Here is an 18,564-nt window from a genome sequence, read left to right as displayed (position 1 = left end):
TTAATTCTGTTGTTTGAGGCCGATGTTTTTGTTGGGCGAGTTCCAGTTAAGTTGATTTTGTAACGCATGTTCATCACAGAGGTAATTCTGCTAGTTCTTAGCATCCCTGCTGTGCCCAGTGGTGCTCAGCCAATTAAGGGCAAAAGTCTTCCCAACTAACCACCAGTCCCCATTCCCTGTTCTTATTGGCTCCACTCTCTCCTTCCAGATACTTGACACACCTTATTTGTTTTTTTCTTCTACATCACTGTTCCGTTTTATCCAAATTTATATCACATCTTTGTCTGATTATACATCCTTTTTTTATCTCTTACCTATTAATAAAGGAGGCATGGTGTCGCGCTGAGAACCTATATCTATTGTCTTCGCTAAAGACAGTGCTCCCATGTGTTACATATGTGTGTAGGGGGGGAAGCGTCATAACACCCAGAATATGACATGCTGAGTGTGTTATAATAGTGGGAGCTGATAAACTCTGGGAGGTGTGACTGCACAAGGGAAAAAAACAGTCAGTATGGTGTGGGTTTTTTTGTTTTTGTTTTTTTTTAACATCACACGTAGTCGGCAAGGTTGTATTTGGCAGACCAGAAGAGGCCACCTAAGAGGGAAGGGGGTAGTGAGGCCGAGAGGAAGAAAGGAGGCTCCAGCCATCTGTCAATACATACAATGCAATGTGTGATAAACAAGTGTGAAGATATGAATCCCACAAGCTGGGCTGTAAGCGAGTGAGAGCTAATGATATTCTCATTGCTGCAAGTGAGGGAAAATTGCAAATGTCGGTATAGAACTCAAGTTGTATTCGATTTTTTTTTTTTTTTTTTTTTTTGTCATGTAATAGATGCTTTTTATTTTTCTTGCTTTTGTTTTTGTTCCTTTAAAATTTAATGCTATTTACCATATGGGTAGGTGGAATGTTTCTAGCCTCACCAAAGGACGGCACCATTGATCTGTCATCTGGTTCATTTTGATAAATGAGCATTAGATTAGAATGACATTTTTGTACATCCGTTCATGGCTACTAGAGGATGAACACCGTTGACTTCTCTCTAGCGGTAGCCTGGCATTTATGGTTTTTTGAGAGGGAATGCATTGGTATAAAACTTCCTATACAGTTGTTGTTTCATCAGGATTTATTAGGCTATAAATACCCCCTGACTTTCTGTCTAACACTGTAAGGGCTTAAAATAAGGGCTTCCCTTAAGACTTTCTACTTGCAATAAGGCTATGTTAAATGTGGGCCATGCCTGTAAAGCTGATTTTCATTCATCTTAGTGTTACTTTGTGATCAGAGCGTTTTACCAATTTGAGCTGAACCCATAAATACATTCAGAAAATTAAATAAATAATTTAGCATTTTCTTTCTGCTGCTACCTTATTTCCAACTGGGTTACCAGAGTGGAAGATCCACGTGCATGATTTGGTACAGATTTTACACCAGATGTCTTTCCATATGCTACACTTGTGTTGCATAATGTCTTAACACAGAGCCACTAAATACAGTAAATCATTTAGGAAAAGTGTCACATTTCACCATTTGTCCTCTAGAGGGTGAGTGGCTGTCCCTCTTACTGTGTTTGTTGTTCACAATTAAAGTTTCTCTTGGCTGTCCATGTACAGTGAAGCATTCCTACTATTTGATAACTAAAATGTCTGCTATACTTTAGTATATTAATCGCCATTTTTATGTATAACAATGACAGTGTTTTTTTTCTCTTTGGCTCTGACTACAATATCTTTGAAGGTAAAAAGAAAAATCTCTTTGCAAGAAAATCCCTAAACAAATGTGATAATTGTATTAAAAATGTAAAGTTCTCTAATATTGACATCAGATTAGTATAGTATGGTAGTATGATAGTCTGCAGACTTGTTACTCCTCTTTCCTGAAGTTCTTTCAAACAGTGAGCAGCTGCCATCATCAGCGTTCTCTCAACTTCCTTCAACCCTGGCAGCCTGCACACCACATGCTGCTGCTATCCACTATCCACCTGGTATAAATCCATCACTCGGCTAAATTGATTAGGTTGTATGTTTAACAATAAAAAAAATTATAAATATGACACAAGTCTGCTTTGTTTATTTTAATTGTTTAATGTCCCCACATGCTGAAAATTATGTTGCTCAGTTCATCTTTTCATTCCTTTTCTTTTCTGTCTGCACTCTGCTGATGAAGATGTGAGTCATATAGGTGCCTGTATTGTTTCCCCCTCAGTAGTGTCTGTGGTTGCCATGGTCACACACACCAGGCTAAGATGGCGAATATAAAAAGTTAATTACGAGGAAGCCCCACACAGATGTTGCTGTTGTTTGTCTGCATGTTTTCACTGAAGACAATGAAGATGCACTGTTCACCACAATCTCTTCATGTGTTTTCAGGGTCAACCACCTGCACTATCCCCCTGATGCGTGTGAAGAGGACCCTGAAGTGATTGGCTATGAAGATGGAGATTATGGGCATGACTACCATGGGGACAACAGGTATGTTCAAGGATGTGTTAAATCAGCTGCCTGTCGTCCCTGTCACGTGGCTTGTGGGTGTTTCCTCCAAATGTAAACACAAAAAGATCTTAAAATATCACCCCCAGTGCGTGTGTGCATGCAGAGGTAGGCAGTAATTATAATTTGTATATGAAAACCGTCACATAGATGGTCATTTAGACTGTACTCTGTGTGTGTGTGCGTGCCGCTTCATAGACAAGATTAAGTGTAATTTCCTCAAAGTGATTTCCTGTTTCCATGGTAAGATGTATTGTATGGATATTGTGTTATGAGGAAATGAGAAAATATACACTTATCATTCCTGTTATCGGCAAAGCATCGGCAAATAACTGTAATCAGAAATCAGAAAACTCTCTTGACTCGGCCAATTCAGGGTGAAGAGGAAATCAAGCAGCTCACCTTCCCCTCGTCCAAAGAAAAGGAAGAAGAAGAAATCTGGCTGTCGAAGGAGTCGGTGAGTGGAAACAGCTTCCACTGATCGCTGATGAAGTGGTTCGATTTTGCTTTGTTTTCCTTTTTTTTTCCGTTTCGCCAGCTCCGCTGACAGAATAATTACGCTGGTGGTTTTGTAAAACGGAATTCCAATTATTTTGGTGTGAATATCGCAAATGAGCCATCAGATACCGCAACTGTGCGGGGGGCTGGGGAGCGATTAGCAAAGCATACCCTCATCTCCCATTTTCTTTTGACAAGGTCAGGAAAAGAGGGGGAGCGAGAGACTGAAAAGAAGAGACACAGAGGCATTAGAGAGCAGCCACAATAAAAAGAGAAAGGCAGAGGGATGAATAGAGCTGGGCACAAAGAGAGCTGAGAGAGAAATCAGCTGAGCTACTATAAGATGATACCTTTGCTCATAATGATCCTATCTGAGGGGTAATGTAATGCAGTTGAGTGAAAAGCCACAGTTTAACAGCTGTCTGAGGTTCACTTAGCAGTCACATCATGCATCCTTCTCTCCATCAACAGGTTTGGCAGCTCCTCACCCAGTCGCAGAGAGAAGAAGAAAAAGAGTGGGAAGAAACACAAGCGAGACAGGTGAGTGTGCACATGTGTGTGTGTGTGTGTGTGTGTGTGTGTGTGTGTGTGTGTGTGTGTGCGCAAAGGTAAAGAATCTGGATTTTGGAGGTTTTGATCAATATTTTGCCTTGTGGTGAAGCATTTTCAGCACTGGAGTTCATTTATCCGAAATATTAAAAAATTAACGGACCATAGAAAATGAGTAAATAATGCCCTTTTTACATTACATTTTATTGTAATTATTGTTTTTTTTCGCAGTGGAAGTAATTCAATTATTTCTAACTCAATTGTTATTGAGGAAGAAAGGGAAGATAGCAAGTATGAGGAAATGAAAGAAAGGAAGCAAAGAACATATTAAAGGATAAAGGACAGAAACGCACAAAGAGTAGGGAAGGAAAGGAGGAAGGCAGTAAAAGAGCAACGAACAAAAGAAACAGAAGAAAAAATGAAAACAGGAAAAGAAAGGAATGTGGGATGACAGGAAGAAGATGAGGAGGAGGAGAAAGAAAAAAATGACAAAAGAGGGAAAAGGAAAGAAGAAATGACCAGATTCAAAAGCGGGAGAGAGCAGACAAGATCAAAAGGGAAGAAAATGAGGAAAAGAGGAATCCTGAAAGGAAACCAATGAAAAAACATCCTGAAAGGAAATGATAGCAGGAAAAATTAAAAGAAAAAAGAAAAAGAAAGCATGAAATGAACTGAAGATGAATAGGATCTAAAGGAAGTCAGACTGGGAAAAGGGGGCAAAGGAAAGGAAAGAGTAAAGGAAATACAGAAAACAGAAACATTAAAAACTAAGGTAGGAAGATAAAATTGAGGAAACAGGGGAAGTAGAGGAGAAAACTAGGAAGAAAATAGCAAGGAGGAAAAAATGATGGTTCTAAAAAAAAAATGAGAGGATTTATAGGCAATGGTTAAGGGCTAAAAAGAAGTTGGAGAAGAAAGGATGATAGTAACTGGGAGAAGGTAAGCGCTCCACACATGTAGATGGAAAGAATGAAAACAGCAAAGGGAAGAAAATGAAATTAAAAGCAGGAAAGACAAATGGGAAAAGGGAAAGGTGAAAATGAGGCTTGGAAGAGACCCCAAAAGCAAGAGCTCATCAACAAAAACTCTAGGTGCCTTGGGATATCATAACAGCAATAAGCAGTGGTAGAGTGGCCTCTTCCTCCTCTGGTTTCCCTCATTCTCTGCCTGACTCAAGGGGAAATGGGCTAAATGTGTTGCTCTAATAACCCAGTCTGTATGAGGGGGCGCACAACTCAAGAAAAATGAGCCTCTTACTAAATTGCTGTGCATCACTGCGCTGCCCTGCTCTGCTTTCCCTCCTCCATCCATCCACTCTCATCCCATTTCCCCCCCGTTCTCTCTCCTCATTGCCACACCTCCCTATCATCCTCACATCAAGGATGTTCTGCATTGCAGGTGCTGCTGATATCAGAATAATGTCTAGAACAAGGAAGCAGGAGGGTGGCATACAACGTTCCTCCGAAGAGACATCCTCCTCTGATGCTCTTCTTTAAGATGCAGATTAGGAAGGGGAGGGGGGAGATTATACACAGTCCTGTCCTGCTAACATTTCGCTGGTCTTTGTTTCTTTAAAATAGCAGCGGGTTGATCTCAGGCCATTTGGGCGCATATTCATTTCATAGCTATACTTTTTATGCCCTTGTGATAAAAGTTGTGCCGTGGCGAGGGATTCAGCTGTCACCAGAGCTTGTGACAGAGGAGGAGAAGAATGTCCTCTGCAGAATACATACACAACAGTCCCTACCTGAGGCCCTCCAGTGGAGAAGCATAGGCTGTCACGAGGGCCACAGCTCTCAGTCACATATCAGCCACATACATTACTGTGACAGCTTTATTACTCCTCCTTTTTCAGAGCATCAACAAAGTGCTCCCTCCCACTCTGTGCTGCATGCTGTAGGTGTGTAAAACAGCATGGGAGATGTAGGGCTTTTCAGGAAAATAACTTGCACAGGCTGGCCTGACTAATCACCATGGAAACTGCAATGAGGGTGAAAGTGATAGGAAGGTGATGTCCAGTGCTGAAGACTGAAGAAAAGCCCATATCCTGCTTATTACGTTAAAGGGGTTTGGCCAATAAGTGTGGCTTTATTGCAGGGAGCAGCATGTTCTACTGGCGGAAATATGTTTTTAAAAATGAAGTGTGATGACCAACACATGTAAAGTACAGAACCGCTGTTAGAGCTCCCTGGGGATGTTGCTGCACATATAGATGCATGTGATTCAGAGTGCCTTGCAGGCCTATGGAAGAGTAGAAATACATGCTGAAATATCCCACCACTTACCTTCCAGGAACATTTCTTACATTTTTTTGTTGGTAAAGTTGATAAAACCAGACCTGACATCACTCCCCCTGCCTTTGATCCCTCTGTCCCACATTTTCTGCTGTTTTTGACCACTTCTTTCTTTCTCTGCTTTGGCTGAAGTGAAGCCCAGTCTGTGGTCCTGAAACAACCATTCAAAGAGATCTTTGACACTTGGGCCTAGTGTGCTATTCATAATTAACAGCTGTCTACTGGCAGCCAGTTGGTTTTTTTTTTGACAACTTTATTTATGATTTTCCAATGTGACAAAAATACAGAAAAATGTAACTGGAATTGCGATTACAAACATTACCATTGTGAAACTGGTTGCACCACGCAGTGGCAAACCAGTTGGATGCAGGAAAATGTATAATCTATGGACACAAACAAGAAATACTACCATGTGAACAAGACAGAAAACACCAAAAAAACAAACAAACAAACAAAAATAAAATAAATAAATAAAAGGGGGGGGGGGGGGGGGGGGGTGCATTGTATGCAGTTCTTGTTGGCTTGCTGCAGATAGTAGGTGGCTTTAAAGAAAAAAAAACCCACAGATAAAAGCAGTAATACATCATACTTCAGTAAATGACAACTTCTCCACATATTCAATAAAGGATGACCAGGTTTTGTACGACCTGTATTTACTTTGAGACCCTCTCAAACTGTATCTCAAATGCTCTATCTGCAAGCACCTCATCACCTCTCTCACCCACTGAACAAACACTGGCAGACCGGAATCCTTCCATTTAAGAAGAATTAGTCTGCGTGCCAGGAGAGATGATAAAGCCACTGCTTTCATTTGATAAGAAGTTATACCGTGTTGGTTTGGGAGGACACCAAATATGTGTTTCATATGTTTTTTCCCGCACACATATGAAAAAGCTTTAAAAACTAATTCCCAGAACCGGTTCAAATCAGAGCAGGTCCAGAACATATGGTTCATAGGGGCGGGTGATTGCTTGCACCTCGGGCATCCATCATCAGAGGTAAATGGTATTGTATATTTTGGCTAGTTTAGCTTTGGTTAGGCACACCCTGTGAAGGATTTTAAACTGTATTATACAATGCCGTATACAGATTGAGGATTCATGGATCCTGCTAACACTAATGTCCCATAGGCCGTCTGAGATCTGGAGGTTTAAGTCCAGTTCCCATGCGTTTCTGGCTTTGGACACAGAGTCTGCCTTTGTATGCTGCAATGTGCTATATATTTGAGAGATATGGCCTCTAGCAATAGGTCAAAATTGCAGACAGTCCTCAAAGTGGACAGTCAGTAGGTAGACTTGGATAAGAAGTGAAGTGTTTAACTGCAAAGCTACGGGTTTGTAAGTATCTAAAGAAGTGAGTCTTTGGGATTCCAAAATCTTTAGATAATGTTTCAAAGGATAAAAAATGACCCTTTAACAAACAAATCAGAGAAACAGATAATTCCCTTGCTGTACCAAACCTTGAACCCTGCATCTCTCAGAGCTGGTAAAACAAAAGATGATTTGACGCAATACGGAGCAGAAAAGCAACCGCCTCAGCCCGAAATGTTGTCGACACTGAAACCAAACATTAAGAGAGTTCTTAACCATAGGATTTTTAAAATTAACATTGCGACTGACTGGTAGACTTGAACACATTGTTGCAACAGGGGATATAGTGAGATTACCATCTAGCTCCATAGTGGACCAAAGTGGCCCTCTGCCTTCCCTAAAAGCCTGCATCCAGGTGGATAATTTCACAATATTGGCAGCCCAATAATAATACATAAAGTTTGGTAGGGCCAGGCCTCCTTCCGACTTAGAACACTGTAACAGGGATTTACGGATTCTTGGAACTTTTTTGTCCCAAATAAAAGATGATATGAGTCCATCTAACTGGGTGAAAAAGGTTTTATGAAGGACAAGGGGTATCATCTGGAAGAGATACATGAATCGAGGCAAGACTACCATTTTAATTGTGTTGACCCACCCAGCAAGACAGATGGGTAATACTGACCAGCGTGCCAAATCCAATTTTGTTTTCTCCAATAAAGGGGTAAAAAATTTTTTAAAAAGATCCTGATAAGTGTCAGTGATTTGAATACCCAAATAGGTGAATGGGGAGTGTTCCAGTCTAAACTGCAAGGCTGAGTAGTCAGCCTCCTTTGCCAGACTGTTAATAGGGAACAGTGTGCTTTTAGCCAGGTTCGATCTGTAACCAGACAGGCAGCCAAAGGATCCAATGAGGTCCACAGCTGAAGGAATTGATGCCTCCGGATCTGTAATATACAGAAGGAGGCCGTCTGCCTACAAACAGCACTTATGAATGGTGTTTCCCCTAGTGATCCCCCTTATTCTGGGGTCCGCTCTCAATGCTGCCGCCAGCAGCTCTATTGCCAGATTGAATAGGAGGGGGCTTAAGGGGCATCCCTGTCGGGTGCCTCTATGTAGGGAAAAGTATTCCAAAATAGTGTTATTGGTGCGGACTGAAGACAGGGGCACTGAGTACAAAGTCCTGATCCATGAAATAAAATTAGAACCAAAGCCAAATTTTTTCAAAACAGAGAACAGATATTGCCAATCCACACAGTCAAAAGCCTTCTCGGCATCTAGTGAGAGTGCTCTGTCAGTTCTCGAAGCCGTTTGTTTCGCTTTTTCTTCTTATAAGACGAAAAAGAAATAATTTGGCCCCGCAGATATGCCTTTAGCGACTCCCAAATTATAGATTTTGAAACATCTGGAGTGTTTTTCATTTCTAGAAAAAGCTCGATGTGGTATTCAATGAACTTGCAAAACTCCTCATCTGACATTAATGCTGAGTCAAATTTCCAGAACCGCTGCCTTGCGCACACATTTGGAAATGAGATATCAACCTGCACTGGTGCATGATCAGAAATTACAATTGCATGGTATTTACACATGGTGACCCTTGGGATAAGGAAATTATCCAAAAGAAAATAATCAATCCTTGAATATGACTGATGCACAGGGGAGAATAAGGAATAGTATTTTGCTAAGGGCTCAGTGATACGCAGTTGATCTGAAATACCATAGTTTTGAAGAAATGTATTCAGAACGAACGCTGATCTGGAGGTCCCAGTAGACTGATGTGGCTTAGACCTGTCAAGGTTGGGATCGAATACCAGATTCAAATCCACACCCATAATCAGGTGATGCGTATTTAAATCTGGCAGCAGGCTAATCAGTCTTATAAAAAATTGTGGATTGTCCCAAGTTGGTGCATAAGTATTCACCAAAATAACTGGAGTGTTGTGGAGCTTGCCGGTAACTATCAGAAAGCGACCATTCACATCGCATTTTACATTTGAAGTGATGAAAGGAAAATGTTTCCTAACAAGAATGGCAACTCCCCCGCGATTTAGAGTTAAATCCAGAATGGTAGACCTGGGAGACCCAACTTTGTGTCAACCTATTGCTTTCCGTGGAGCACAGATGTGTCTCCTGTAGAAAGACAATGTCCGGTTTGAAAGTCGACAGATGAGTGAATATCATCTTTACGTTTTTTAAAATTATTTAGACCTTTCACATTCCATGTAATAAATCAGAATCAGGTGTAGTTGCAGCACTTTTGGTTACATATCCATATTCACACTTTCAAGACAGTCATGACAAGCAAGCCGAACAATAATTTGGGGTAAGTATACACACAAAACTGCAGCCAACAAGAAAAAAAAAGTAGAAGTAAAAACCCAGAGTAAATATAAATGTAACTCCCACAAACCAGGAGCAAGCTACACCCTCCCCCCCAAAAGAGCTTATATCCAACATATCTCTTCACTCCCTAAAACAGATGTTGCCCCTAACAGGGAACGCCAACTATAACATAATTTTTAGACATCTGGCAGATTGGAAAGGCACACATGACTTCTCTTGGTCGTTTGCTTTGCTCAATGATAAACAATTATATGAAGACCTATTAAATTATGAAAGTAGCAAAAGTACAAACCTCTATCTAAAGTGCAGTCAGAGTCAGTGAACAATAGAGAGTCAGAGAGCAATTGAGGTAGCACAGTCTACACAGCCCGTGTCTTGATTCCCACACACAGCCAAGATGCGATTCTTGACGTAGTCTTTAGCAGCCGTTAGATTGGTGAATATTTCCTCTCCAAGAGGAGAAGAAATCCTCAGCTTAGCTGGGTACAGCATCCCGAATCTCTGCGCAGTAGATCTTTAGCTTCTTTAAAGGCCCCCCGTCTCTTCGCGACTGCAGATGGCAGGTCCGGGAAAATTAGGATTTTGTCTCCATTATGGGTCAGGGGACTGTTTAATGCGGCCCTGCCAAGCACCACCTCCTTTTCTTGAAAGTAGTGAAATTTGACAATAAGTGGCCTGGGTCTCTGGTCTCTTGCGGGGACGGGCTGTGTTGGTCTCAACTTTTGCTTCCAGCGTAGAAATTTTGGCGACTACGTTTTTCTCCGAGCTAGCTATGGCAGCCATTAGCGCGCCTGTGTCCGGGGATGTAGCATTGCTATCAATGGCCTTGGCTCCATCAGTCTTTCTGGTATTTTTAGACCCTGACATTGTTGTAAAGACTCTGGGGAAAGTTGTTTTTCATCACCTTCAGGCCTCCCTGAAAACAAATGTTGTCACTATAATAGTTTGGTTTCAATGCACATCATAGCACGGGATCAGCAATTTTAAAGGTGCTTAATGATCTTTTGTTAATTGCAGCTTCAGGGGATTCTGCTATTTTATTACTTTTAGATCTACAATAAGTGCTAAATTTGATACAGTGGATCATGGCATCATATTCTCTAGACCGGAGAGCCATGTGGGCAAGTTTTTCTGTGGCTTTTTGTCATCACCTGATTCCCTCACATGCAGGCATCCCCCAAGGAACCATTCTTGGTCCAGTACTCTTTTCCCATTAAGCTCAAAAGATCAAAAATAGGGAGTTTCATGTCACCATTATGCATACTGATGACTCACAAATCCATCTCCCTCTCAAAAAGAAATACTGCAGTCTCTTTGAAATGCTTACTTTAGTGTCTTGCTGACTTAAAATAATAGATAGGATCAAACTTCTTGAACCTTAATAAGCAAAAAAAAACCAAAAAAAAAAACACCCAAAACAAGCAGTAGTACTTGACCTTGGTCATTCAAAAACAGGGTCATTTTGAGAGCAGCTTCACATTTGATGAACAAATAAATGCTGTTTTTAGAGCCAGTTTCCATGGTAAAGGTTTCATCCAGGATAGATTGTAACAACAGTCTTTATTTGAGCATTAACCAGGTATTTGTTGTCTGTTCTGCAACTTGTCCAAAATTCTGCAGCTCGACTCCCAAGAGACGCTGCCCCCCAGCGCACAAATACATTTCAAAATGTTATTGCTTGCTTTTAAGTTTCATTAAATGGGTTAGCACCTCCTTACCTTCTGATCTTTTAACAAATGATCACCGAGAACAGCTGACCAGATGTTTCTCATTATAATGACAAGCAGAATATCGGGCCTTTGCTGTAGCTGCACCTATATTTTAGAACAGTGTTCCCCTTCATATCACTACCTCACCAACACTGAACATCTAAACTCTTTTGAAAATGTATTTTTCTTCCTCGGCATTTAAACCATACTGAGTCAAGATATTTATTTTTCAATTTTCCATTGTTCTCTTTTGTATTGTTTTTTATTGCTTTTATTGTTTTATTCTTTTAGTTGTACAGCACTTTTTCATACTTGAATAATTCATAGGTTAGTGTTAAATGGCTTAACAAATAAGCACAAAAAAAAGAAGAAAAACTTTGAGAACCCTTCAGCAAACCTGGAGAATTATTGCTCACTTTAAAAAATACTTTAAATAATTAGAAGGAAGAAGAAAAAGGAGGCCTGGATTGCTCTCCAAAAATGAAAATGTGGTACACAGTCTCATAAAATGTATATGTAAAAAATATATAAATATGTAAAATATGTTTTAAAAAAGGTACTGTGTTCTGCGTATGAATTATTCATGTCAATATTTCGTGAAGTTGCTGACCTAGCGCTGACATTACAATGGCTTTGTTTTTGTAGATCTGCATCTGGCTCCAGGAAAAAGAGAAGATACAGGTTTGTACGGCAGATAATAATGTCCTTCAGTATGTGAACGTCCATATATGTAACCTGTGTGCTTGCGTTCAATTTGTGTCTTTTACACAACTGACTACTTTTTCAAATGACAGTAGAATAGTCCATTTAGGCAAGTGATGCATGGAATTCTCTACTCTCTGTGAATGCAGATTCATTAGCACTTATTCATTGTTGGTTTTTTTGGGGGGGGGTTTCAGGTCGGGAAGCCCAAAGAACAAACACAAAGACAAGAACAAACAGAAAAAGAGGTGAGAGAATCGCTGCCTGTAAATTCTTTAATCCATGTAAATGTAGAGCAGATAGTCTGCATGTCTCATAAGAGAGTATCCAAGTTTCATTCATTAGGAGTAGCAAGGAGGAGTCAGGACGCCAGGTCAGGGGGGAGATATCATCACCCCCACCCGAGATTGGGTACACAGCCCCAAGTGCAATAGGAGAAGGATCGTTGAGTGCAAGAGGACTTGACCTGAAAAATAGGATCATGGCCAAGCTTGAAACCTGGAACCCCCGTAGCCGGTTACCAAGATTACGTGAAGTACCCTCAGAAGGTCTGCTAGATGATGTTAATGCAGCACTACGGACGATACCTACAACCACGATTACCGACACTAACAAGCTGATCTACAATACGGCAGCAGTGATCAGTGAGATGCTTGGCTACAAGTTGAACAGCAGTACCCTCCATGGAGAAGGAGGCTAGAGGGCAAGATCAAAGTAGCACGGAGGGAGGTTAGCCAACTAACGGAGTTGCAGAAAGGTGCGACAAAGAAGGTGCATAAGAAATACAGCAAGCTGTCCATACCTGAGGCCTTGGAAACTGCCAAGCAAAGACTCACAGCCTTGGCCAGCCGCTTGAGGAGGTACACGAGAGAGATAGAAGGCAGGAGAATAAACCAGCTGTTCTCCACAGAACCAGCAAAGGTGTACTCTCAGTGGCAAGGGAACAATAAGAGAACAGCACCACCAAGGCTGGAGACGGAGCAATACTGGAAGAGCATATGGGAGAAGGACGCAACCCATAACGGCAATGCTCAGTGGCTAGTGGATCTGAGGGCAGACCGTAGCGACCTCCCTGAACAGGGTCCAGTAACCATCACAGTGGCAGATATCCAAGAAAGGGTCTCCAGTATGAAGAGTTGGACAGCACCAGGGCCTGACATGGTTCACGCCTACTGGCTGAAGAAGCTGACTGCACTCCACGAGCAGCACAAATGAACCAGCTGCTAGTTAACGAGAGAGGAATGGCTAACCGAAGGACCCCAAGAAGGGACCGGTCCCATCCAACTACCTCAGTACTACATGGAAGCTCCTGTCAGGCGTCATATCGGCTAAGATGAACAGGCACATGGGTCAATACATGAGTGGGGCACAGAAAGGGATTGGCAAGAATACCAGAGGCGCAAAACACCAGCTACTGGTAGACAGAACAGTCAGCCGAGACTGCAAGACCAGACTGACCAACCTGTGCACTGCCTGTGACTCAATGCCCCACAGCTGGATACTGGAATGCCTAGAATTGTACAAGATCAACAGGACCCTAAGAGCCTTCCCCAGGAACTCAATGGGGATGTGGCGTATAACACTAGAGGCCAACTCCAAGCCCATAGCACAAGTCACCATCAAGTGCGGGATCTACCAAGGAGATGCTCTGTCCCCACTGCTGTTCTGCATAGGCCTGAACCCCCTCAGTGAGATCATTAACAAGACTGGCTACGGATACCGACTACGGAACGGAGCAGTTGTCAGCCACCTCCTGTACATGGATGACATCAAGCTGTATGCCAAGAGTGAACGAGACATCGATTCACTGATCCACACTACCAGGCTATACAGCAATGACATTGGAATGTCGTTCGGACTGGAGAAGTGTAGTCGGATGGTAACAAAGAGAGGGAAGGTAGTCAGAACTGAGGGGATTGAACTATCAGAAGGCAACATTGCAGACATAGAGGACAGTTACAAGTACCTGGGGATCCCGCAAGCGAATGGGAACCATGAAGAGACCGCTAGGAAAGCTGCAACCACCAAATACCTGCAGAGGGTCAGGCAAGTCCTGAGGAGTCAGCTGAACGATAAGAACAAGATCCGGGCCATCAACACCTACGCCATGCCCGTGATCAGGTATCCTGCTGGGGTAATAGGCTGGCCAAAGGAGGAGCTAGAAGCCACTGACATCAAGACAAGAAAGCTCCTTACCATGCATGGAGGGTTTCACCCCAAGTCCAGCACCCTGAGGCTGTACGCTAAGCGGAAGGAAGGGGGCCGGGGACTGGTGAGTGTCAGCACCACAGTCCAGGATGAGACAACGAACATCCAAGAATACATTGGGAAGATGGCCCCAACTGACTGAGTGCTCAGTGAATACCTCAGGCAGCAGAAACCCAAGGAAGAGGAGGGAGACGAGGCACCATCATGGAAGGACAGGCCCCTGCACGCTATGTACCACCGGCAGATAGAGGAGGTGGCTGATATCCAGAAATCCTACCAGTGGCTGGACAAAGCTGGACTGAAAGACAGCACAGAGGCACTAATCATGGCAGCACAAGAACAAGCTCTGAGTACAAGATCCATAGAGGCTGGGGTCTATCACACCAGGCAAGACCCCAGGTGCAGGCTGTGTAAAGATGCCCCAGAGACAATCCAGCACATAACAGCAGGGTGCAAGATGCTAGCAGGCAAGGCATACATGGAACGCCATAACCAAGTGGCCGGCATAGTGTACAGGAACATCTGTGCCGAGTATAACCTGGAAGTCCCAAGGTCAAAATGGGAGATGCCCCCAAGGGTGGTGGAGAATGACCGAGCTAAGATCCTGTAGGACTTCCAGATACAGACGGACAAAATGGTGGTGGCTAACCAACCGGACATAGTGGTGGTAGACAAACAGAAGAAGACGGCCGTAGTGATCGATGTAGCAGTTCCGAATGACAGCAATATCAGGAAGAAGGAACACGAGAAGCTGGAGAAATACCAAGGGCTCAGAGAAGAGCTCGAGAGGATGTGGAGGGTGAAGGTAACGGTGGTCCCCGTGGTAATCGGAGCACTAGGTGCGGTGACTCCCAAGCTAGGCGAGTGGCTCCAGCAGATCCCGGGAACAACATCGGACATCTCTGTCCAGAAGAGCGCAGTCCTGGGAACAGCTAAGATACTGCGCAGGACCCTCAAGCTCCCAGGCCTCTGGTAGAGGACCCGAGCTTGAAGGATAAACCGCCCGCAGGGGCGTGCTGGGTGTTTTTTGTTTTTTTTATATGTATATATATAAACATATATATGTATGTATATATATATATATATATATATATGTGTATATATATATATGTGTGTGTGTATATGTGTGTATACATATATACATACATATATATATATATATATATATATATATATATATATATATATATGTATCCTGCACCCTCTATTAGAATATAAGGTGTTTTGCAGTGCATCGCCTGTTTTACATATCATGAGATTGACTACTGAGCTCGCTGTGGCCTGTGTGTCCCCATGATGTATGCATGCATACACGTGGCTTTATGGATGTGTGTACATGTGTGTGGGTGGTATGTTGGTCCATTGGCTGTCACTTGTCAGGTCCCCTGGTGAAACACCCAGCAGGAGTTCACAGCGTCAAGGCAGCTGCTGCAGCTCTCGTAGTCCCTCCTTGTCTTCCATCAGGAGCGCCTCCAAATCACCCACCAGGTAACCCTCCCCCATCACACACACACACACCCACACACACACACACACACGCACACAGACAGTATAGTCCCAGTGAAATACCTCTCCTGACTGTCAAGCAGTTGCCCTGGTGACAGTTAGTCTTCCCATCCTTTACTCTTGACCCCCAGGGTGATAGATTGGGATACAAATGGGGCTCGCCTGCATGTCTTAAACTAGCCCTGCTAAACGGTTGTGATATCTCACTCTGCCCTCATGTTCAGTTAGATGAGAAAGCATTCATTGTTTATTCAGTTCATGAGGCATTTATCTTTTTATTCTGTAGTTATGTATTATAGTTCAGCCTTTTGCATTACTTATAATTGTCCTTGAATAATTAAGAGTCACTCTCAAGGGATCACATGACTCATAATGTGCATTAACAGATCAGCAAGTCAGAAAAAAGGTTTTACTCTCTACCTGTCTAAGCTAAACTGTAGGGAAACATTATGCAGAGTTCTATATAAACGTTATTTGTGCGAATCCTCTTTTTGTGTGTAAAAATAAGCAAAATGCAAAGTGAATTGGAATAGCAAACAAAATTCAATATTCCTGAAGCAGCAAATGAGATAAACAAGAATAGTCAGAGAAATAGAATGTACTTGCTTGTTTCTACTGGATTGCACCCAAGTTAGAGTAAAGTGGTGTGCCCTGCTGTTCCAGATTAAACTCCAAACACAAGACGGATGGTCAAAAGATGATTGGCACCCCGCAGTTCCCGGCCCCCGAGAGTCCCACCACTTGGCACAACGGGGACCACACCCAGCGAAGCCGCAACGGCAAGGCCGGCAGACTCAACCTCACCGATGGCGAGAAAGGGAACGATGTATGTAATCTCCTTCATTTTGTTTCCGCACACACACACCACCTCCTCCCACCCGGCCTCCCTCCGGTGGTATTTGCCACAGCCCCCTGTAAATTAGTTTTAACGTGCTCTCTTGTGTTGGTTCATATGAATTCTCATCTAAGACACTGAAAGGTTTGTGTTCTTTTATTAGTTTTTCCTAGGTCATAGCTCAGTTATTATTATTATAATTATTATTATTATCAATGGTATTATTTTCAACATGTCAAAGACAAACTTTTTTTGTAAAACTCGCCGCTCCTGCTGCTTTGTTTCTGGCTCTCTTTGACTCCTGTCATCTTGTTTTCTTTTTTTTAAATTCTTTTCTTTTCTTTTGTTTGTTTGTTTTTTGCTTTTGTTCTTGTTATTTGCCAGTAATACAGGGAGGGAGCAAAGAGAAGAGAAGTTTAAGTGTTTCCGTTCAAGTATATACTCTCTGAGTCACACAGCATTAGCGTACCACACCTCGGATGGGGATCCGAGCCACACTGGTGCACAAAGTCTCCAAACAAAGGAGCGGAAACGATATGTTGTGGAGTTGTGTGATTTTCTCTCCATCACAAGGCCCAAACCTGTGAAGAAATATCAACTCAGGAGTGATAAGTTTTACGCCAGATGAAGACTTAATTAATCAACATTGAAAGAGCTGCAATCTGATTTCTGACAGTGCTGTAAAGCGATAGCAATCTGCAAATTCTCCTCAAACAGAATAATCCAATTACTTACTGGAAAGTCTTGATCCAAGCAGGCCGGAATGAGTTGTACCAAACTTTTAAGTGGTAGCTGCGTATCCTGGCACATATGGAAGATTAAAAAAAAAAAAAAAAAAAAGGAAGGAAGGAAGAAGAAATACAGGGAAATGCAAACATGGATTTGCTGTATCATAAATAAAAAGGTAAGAAAAATGACCTTATGACTTATTTATCGAAACATCTTTTTGTAGACATAAAAGTCAGAGAAGCTGAAGTGAGGATATCTTTAACGTAATTAAAAATCAGTGCCCGAGTAATTACAAATCAGAAAGTTTGCTGAGCACCAAACCAGCTGAAAACCTCATAATCTAAATATTGGACGGGATGCATCAGGAGACATAGGCACTCAAAGACTTTGATTTAAAAGCTTTGGGTATTTATCATTTTATTATTACTTAGTTTGGGGTGACTATTGCATTTTTTTAATTAATCAGATCTGAGTGGTGATCTAAACAGTTAAAGACAATTTTGATAATATTTGAAATTGACTTTTACATCTTTCTTTGATACAGTGACTGTATTAAAGCACAGAATTCACTGATGAGGTAATAAACAGACGAGTCATTAGTAACACTTTCAAAGTTGACACCCTTTTTCATGATTTAAATGAACAACTAAACACAGGAATACAGGAGTAGAAAATGTATGTCACGTCAATATCTTTTGAATTTTAAAAAGCTGTAGATAACTGCTTTTTATTTACATGTGGGTGGCAGCACTACATTTTCATGTACAGTGTGAGGGAGGCTTTCCTTTATTTAGACTGGGAGACATCACATGCCAGAAATGAAAAGAAATCAACTGGCCAATCACAGTGTAATTTCTTTCTTTAGGCTCGCCAGCTGCAGGGATGCTACATTTGACTTTATATTTACATTTTTGGTTGTTGATGCTAATAACAGTCAAACACAAGAGATAAGTAACTGTATTTTTAATGCATGTGTTTCATGTAAATGTGACACCGCAAGTTTGTTTTGGCTCAAAGTTCTTGAAATCTTCCATACATGTCTAAATCCTGCACTGCATCAAAAGTGAGTTATAACCCCAGTTCCAAAAAACTTGGGATTCTGTGTAAATGTAAATAAAAACAGAGGGTGATTATTTGCAAATGTCATAAATACATATTTTATTCACAATAGATAACAAAAAATGTACCAAATGTATAAACTGAGAACATAAAAAAAGTTATTTTGAATTTGATGACAGCAACATATCTCAAAAAACTGGGAACAGGGCCATGCTTGAGGAGACCAGCTGTTGGACTTTGGGAGAGTAATGTTGTCCCATTCTTGTCTGTTATAGGATTACAGCTGCTCAACAGTTCTGGGTCTTCTTTTTCTTACCGTTATTTTCATT

At 41.9% G+C, this 18,564-nt stretch overlaps 1 protein-coding gene across 2 annotated transcripts in view; it reads left to right on the top strand.

Moving 5' to 3' along the window:
- The window catches only part of srrm3 (serine/arginine repetitive matrix 3), a 101,693-nt gene that overhangs the window by 67,720 nt on the left and 15,409 nt on the right, over positions 1-18,564 (top strand). For both annotated transcript variants that reach the window (XM_005460837.4, XM_005460835.4), the window contains exons 4-10: positions 2,374-2,475; positions 2,870-2,950; positions 3,463-3,531; positions 11,842-11,877; positions 12,096-12,146; positions 15,487-15,594; positions 16,276-16,438. In XM_005460837.4, the coding sequence (XP_005460894.1) occupies positions 2,374-2,475; positions 2,870-2,950; positions 3,463-3,531; positions 11,842-11,877; positions 12,096-12,146; positions 15,487-15,594; positions 16,276-16,438 (610 nt within the window). The remainder of the gene's footprint in view (positions 1-2,373; positions 2,476-2,869; positions 2,951-3,462; positions 3,532-11,841; positions 11,878-12,095; positions 12,147-15,486; positions 15,595-16,275; positions 16,439-18,564) is intronic.

The sequence above is a fragment of the Oreochromis niloticus genome, linkage group LG10 (assembly GCF_001858045.2).
Source record: "Oreochromis niloticus isolate F11D_XX linkage group LG10, O_niloticus_UMD_NMBU, whole genome shotgun sequence".
In the NCBI taxonomy this organism is placed as follows: domain Eukaryota; kingdom Metazoa; phylum Chordata; class Actinopteri; order Cichliformes; family Cichlidae; genus Oreochromis; species Oreochromis niloticus.
This window is presented reverse-complemented; position numbering and strand designations above follow the sequence as displayed.